The 6,413-nt window shown below is 33.5% G+C and overlaps 1 protein-coding gene across 1 annotated transcript; it reads left to right on the top strand.

The window, feature by feature from the left end:
• The first annotated feature begins 774 nt into the window (after nt 1–774).
• LOC120172047 lies at nt 775–3,091 on the top strand. Its single transcript, XM_039179621.1, has one exon. The coding sequence runs from the start codon at nt 857–859 to the stop codon at nt 2,906–2,908; it is 2,052 nt and encodes a 683-aa protein (XP_039035552.1). The 5' UTR covers nt 775–856; the 3' UTR covers nt 2,909–3,091.
• The last annotated feature ends 3,322 nt before the right edge of the window (nt 3,092–6,413 follow it).

The raw sequence follows: 6,413 nt of genomic DNA on the forward strand, positions 1-6,413 counted from the left end.
TAAATATAATTTAAAAAAAATAATATTTGAATTACTAAAATAAAATATCTAAATAAATTAGTGATCAAATAGATAATATATCGAAAAATTTAATATAATTGTAAAATTTTAAAATATTTTATTTAACATAAGTTTAAACATATTTAAATATAGTTTTATTTAATAAATTGAATTATTTAAAATTTGATATTAATTTAATAATAATTTTAGGGTAAATTATGTATTTAAGTCACCCATCTATTCGTGTGGTTTTATTTGGTCACCAACGTCGTTTTGATCACTCGTTACAAAATAAACAAAATTACTGACGTGATAATTTTTTTTATTTTTCAATGATGACTTGATATTACCTTATGGTGACACGTCAGTATCGCTAATATTTTTTTAGCGGCTGAAATTGGGGTTGTAAAATGACTTACCCTTTTTCAATTGGTAAGTTGTTTTATGGGAGAAAAGAATTCATTTTCCTTTGATAATAAAAAATTTTCTTTTGACTAATTAGTTTTCCTTTAACTAAACATAGGACAACTATGAAAACATTTTCGATAAAATATTTTCCCCCAGACATATAGAGGTATAATTTTGGAAAAAAAATAGTTATGTGATCAAAATGGAATAACTAGAATAAGTATGTGACTAAAACATAATAATGAGAATAAATTGGTGACTAAATAATTTGTGTACCCTAAATATTAATTAAACATAAAAACCTCTTTGCAAATACGAAAATCTTAATTACATCGTCAGGTCAATAGATCAAAACTCGAAATCCAAACCAGACTACCAAAGATCTAAACCAGATGGTATACATATTAGCCACTCTTCCCAGTTTAAGCACTTAAACCAACCTTTGAAAATGCCCACCACCACCGTCTTCTTCCTCCTCCTCCTCTTCTCCGCCGCCACAATTCTCCTCAGCTCCGCCGCCCCTATCCCCGGACTCGACTCCTTCTTAACCCAACAATCCCGCATCGACCCCAAATCCACAAATGACCCTTTCCAATCCCTCCCTTCTTCCCTAAAACAATCCCTTTCTTCTTCCTCCCCTGGCCCTCTCCACATCCCTTCCTTGATCTCCTCTCTCCTTTCCCTTTCCGTCCCAATCCCTCTCCATATCCGCCTCGTTGGCCCCAATTTCTCTTCCTCCTCCAGTTCCCTCCTCACTTCCTTCCTCCAATCCTCCGTCACCTCCTCCCACTTCCACCTCATCTCTACTTCTCCTTCTCCTCCTCCTCCTCCTCCTCCTCACTCGCTTTCCATCAGCCACTCCCTCCATTTTGACGTCTCTTTGTCTTCTTCCTCTCTTTCATCTTCTCTTTCCGCCGCTATTTCCTCCGCCCTTTCCTCCTCTCCTTCCTCCCTCCGTACCCATCTCCTTTCCATCTCGTATGCCACCGTCGACTCCATCATTTCTGGCCATTTCGACTCCGAGAAAACTGAAAATTCCGTTTACATCTATATCCTCAATCTGGGTGTCACCTCCAAGCAACCTTATGCATACTCTTACTATCATGCCGATTCCTCCGCAGGCTACACTAATTGCTTGGGGTCTCTTTGGACCGGCAGTAAAAGGTATCTTTGGATTGATCTCGGGGCGGGTCCGGTTGACTACGGGCCGGCTTTATCTGGTGATGGGGTACTACCTAGAGGTGAGTTTCACCCTTTAGCAGCTTTACATGGAAGACCCAAATCCGATAAAGCCTTCCTCTCGGAGTTGGCTTCTTTGATATACAGTGCTTATCAGGTACTTGTTGTTCCTCCTCTGAGAATTCCTGTTCATTTTGAGAATTCTTTAACCGTTCAGCTTATCCATATTCACCGATCTGGAAGTGAGGATTTAAGTGGTTTGGAGTGGAATGTGATTGAAAAATCGTTTCGTGATGAGGCAAATGATGGTGAGTTGTTGTTCGGAAGTCAGAGTTTAGAGTTCAAAAAGTATAGCGTTAAGTATGAGGAGTGTTCGATTTGTTCTTTTGCGGTTTCTAGGTCGACCAACTCGTTTACTTCGAGGTTTCTGTTCGATAACTATACTTTGATTGTGAACGAGTATTTGGATTCAAAACGATTGCATCAGATATTGTCTGATTCGGCAGAGGAGTTTAGGAGGGTTGCAGCCTTGCCCGAGGAGGACTTTGGTAGTAGGGTACTTCCTGTTTATGTATTTGACTTGGATTATCATACCACTTTGTTGCTTGATCGGTATCATCAGACTATTGCATTTAGAGATATGGTTATCGCTGTTAGGACAAAAATTGCACAAACAGTTGGTGATTACAGTTGTAACGGTCGTCATGTTTTTACTCGTACAAGGGAGCTGCAGAGGCCACTTGTTGGTTCGATTTTACAGAGTATGTGGGGAGTGTCGCCTACTCATTTGATATGGAGCCCTACGCATAATAGTACTCTGGTGGATTACACATGGAGTGTTGGTCAGACACCTTTTGGACCATTTTCAGAGGTTTCGTCGTTGTCTTTTGTGCAGAAGGATGCAGCTCGGAGAAATTTTATCTTGACGTCATTGAATTATAGTTTAACTAGTGCTATTGATGTTCTCGAATCTATTGATGCACAAGGTGGGGATAGAAATCTTCTTAAACAGAAGCAGAATGTTGAGTTCATACAGAGATGGAACTTGTTTAGGTACAAGCTGGACAAAACAGTTTCCTCTTTGTCACATTTTGACTTTGAGATGGCATTCTATTACTTGAAGTCCTCAGATCATGATCTCTATGCTATTCATGATCTTGTTTACATTGCATCACAAGAGATTGAGGCATCACTTGTTTGTTTCAAGGACCCACAATTCCCATGGGCTGCATTATCATTTTCTGCAGTTGTTTTCCTTGCCCTCTCTTATGTTTACGCAAAAAGAGAGAAACTTTTCAGAAACAAGAGGAAGCGATTTTGAAAGTTAATGAAACAAATTCTGTATCATTTGAACTTAATAAAGCACATGTATTCCTGTGAGAATGGTAAGTCCCAAGATCGAAGCATAGCTTTACTCAAGACTTTCAGAAATTTTAAAGAGAATTCTGTTTCGTTTCTCATATTTTGATGGCTGCATAACCTGTCAAAATGCTATATTTTCCTTGCATGCTGGATGAATGTGAACCGTATCATCTTGACGCAGTTTGTGTCATCTGTGACATCTGCCTGCTTCCAATCGTTCTGGGCATCAAACTATACATCCATTTGAAAGACCATGCATCTGCTCTTAAATTGCAGTGCACTTCTATAACCAGATTATGACTATTTATCCTGCCATCTTTTTCAACCTGAAGTTTATAACTTACTGCTGATATGAAGGCATATGGTGTAGACATCCCTGTGAATCAATTATATGGAATATGAACTAGGCGTCTAGTCTGCTGTTTTATTTAGTTCAAGGCACATTTGCACTTGGTGGATTAGTTTGCTCTTTCTATATTTAACACGAGGTTGTCACCATTCTCTTTTATTTCCCCATGGTGTTAGAAAAAAGGTAAGCTAGCAATCATTGAGACCAGGGGCAGCTATACACAATATCTCAATTTGTCACTATGTCAAAAACTTTGCACCTGCCTATTCAATTAAAGCTGTACTTTTCTGGCATTAATCTTTTGTGGTTTTATGTATCAGTGCATTGATGCCAGCTATAGTTTAGGTTAATAACATTTATCCCAGAGTAGCTTATAAGTTATGTTGGTCTTCGTTTTGCTGTAATATCTAATGCTCTGTTTGTTTTCCCCCCGAAAAAATTGAGAGAAATTCAAACTGTTTGAGTTCGATTCTGCCTAGATTGAATACCAGTCTAAACTCGAGTTTGATGTAGCTTTATATGTTCGAACTAGTTTGAACTCGCCATCTTAATTTTAAGAGGCGTAAGATGCAAAGGATCTTTGGAGCCTAGGCGAGGTACACCTTTTATGCCAAAAGTTTATAAATCAGTTCTGAGATTCTGAAACATATCCACATCCGTTATTGAATTGCTTCACTCCCGAATCAGCACTTAATTTCCTACCCACGTTATGTTTCTTCACCATTGTTTGTCCACTCGGGTAAAGACCTATTTCTACCATCCATGAAACCTTAGTTTCCAATCCATGAAACCTTAGTTTCCAAAGCATTTTAACGTGGAGTTAGGTTACCTTAATTTTGATAAGGACACATGGATATAGGACAACTATAAATGGTCGCCACGTAGAATAATAACTTATCCACACATAAAGAACGATGAAGGACACTTATCCCTGGATAAAAATTACTTGCCTCACTTCAATACATTTTTTAATGGATTAACGGAATTTAAACGGTCGAATGATTTGAACCGGAATGATTTGAACCGGCCAGACCGATAACGTTAAAGATCAAACACATTTAATTAAAAATCGATTATCAAAGTTCATCAAACCCATAAAAAAACTATCGGCATAATTTACCTTCTGACAAACGAACGATGAAAGACACTTATCCCGGGATAAAAATTGCTTGCCTCACTTCAATACCTCGTTCTCTGTCCCTTTCATAAAAATTCGCCAATATATTTGATGATTGTAATATTTACAATCACTATTTTATTTATTTCTAAATAATACATGTTATTTTATAATAAATTTTAAATTTCTGCATAACTCTAAATTGTTATTGAATATTTAATAAAATTTACTAAGTAGATATTATTTAATTTTTTATTATTTTAAAATTAATTATATTTACTATTAAATAAACAAATAAAAAAAAGCTTGATAACATTATGAAAACACGTATGTTTTGGTGGAAGGAGCACGCCGGACACGAAAGAGAATAGTTGAGCAGGTGATTATTATGGGAAGTTTAAAAACATGTTAATATAAGGTTAAATGGATTGAAATCAGTTATTACTTAAAATATGATGAGTCTACAGCGCACGTTATGCACTGATATACACTGATTAAATTTATAAATAATCATTAAACTATGATAAAATGATTTTTATTGGTCATTTAATTTTTAAAAAATATTAAATAAATATTAAATTTTGAATTTCATTAAAAGGAAGTATTGACACTTAACTATCGTTAAGGACTAATGTGACATATTAAATTGATAAAACTATCTCATGTGCTCAATCAATTGTGACTTTAATTTTGTTTTTGATATATATTTTTTAATATTTTTAAGTAATAATTCTAAAAAAATTTAAAAAATAGTTTTAAATATATCAATTTTTAAAATTTATTTTTGAAATTATAAATATATTTTTAAAATTTTATTTAAAACCATAAAAAATTAAAATTTCATTTTTTATAATTAAAATTGTTGGAATTCAAAAATTATAATTTTTTTAAATATAATCGAAATTAAATATAAAAAGTTAAGAGTTAAAAAATTTCATATTTTTAAAAAATAATTATAATTTTATGAATTAAAATATTAATTATAAATTTTTATTTTCTGAAAAGTACTTTTATTATTTTAAAAATGACTCGTGAATTTATATATATATATATATATATATATATATAAATTGATTTTTTGAATTATTACTTCAAAATATTAAAAAATATTAAAATGAAATTTAGTTTACAATTAAGGGTTCAAATGGAATATTTTTTTATTAATTTAACATGTTACATTATTCATTTAATGATAATTAAAGATGCAATATTCATTTTATAATACAATTGAAGAGTCGAATGAGATATTATGAAACTTTTAAAAGTTCAATATTCAAAATGATTATTTTAGTATATATTGAAAATATTTTGATGTTTCGATATAACAAATTAAATTAAAAGAATTTTAATTTTGAAAATGATTTTTCTAAGCATATTCGATATATTAAATCGAATATCAAAATATTACTCAAAGTATTTCAAAGTTCATTTTAAATCCTTACTAAAGTGTAAAATTAAGTTTTAATCTTAAAATAATTTCAAAACAATTTTACAAAGTATTTCGAACCGTTTCAAAGTAAAAAATTCCAGATTGCTCAGAGGGAACCGATTCCCCCCTAAGGGGGTACCGATTCCCCCATGAATGGTTTTGCTCCGAGAAAAACAGAATGCTCGGAGGGAACCGATTCCCCCCAGGGGGTATCGATTCCCCCCACTATTTAACGGTCGAAATATTTGAATTTTACACTTAGGGAACCGATTCCCTATGAGGGGATACCGATTCCCCCCACGCTCCAAGCTGTTGTATTAATTGTTTTCACACTTAAACGGCTCCAATAACTTCATTAATGATCCCCAACGTTCAGAATTGATTCAAGGAGTATTTAAACAAGCTTAAAAGCCATTGGTCAACAACAAGAAACATCAAGCAACTAGAATCAAGAGAGAATCAAAGAGAAAGCATCAAACCTAAAGTTTGAGCATTTCAAGCTTATTTTTCATTCAATATTCATTTTGCTTTCAAGAACACTTAGAGTGCTCAATTGTATTCATTCTTGA

The sequence above is a fragment of the Hibiscus syriacus genome, unplaced genomic scaffold, assembly GCF_006381635.1.
Source record: "Hibiscus syriacus cultivar Baekdansim isolate YM2019G1 unplaced genomic scaffold, ASM638163v2 tig00111841_pilon, whole genome shotgun sequence".
NCBI classification, from domain to species: domain Eukaryota; kingdom Viridiplantae; phylum Streptophyta; class Magnoliopsida; order Malvales; family Malvaceae; genus Hibiscus; species Hibiscus syriacus.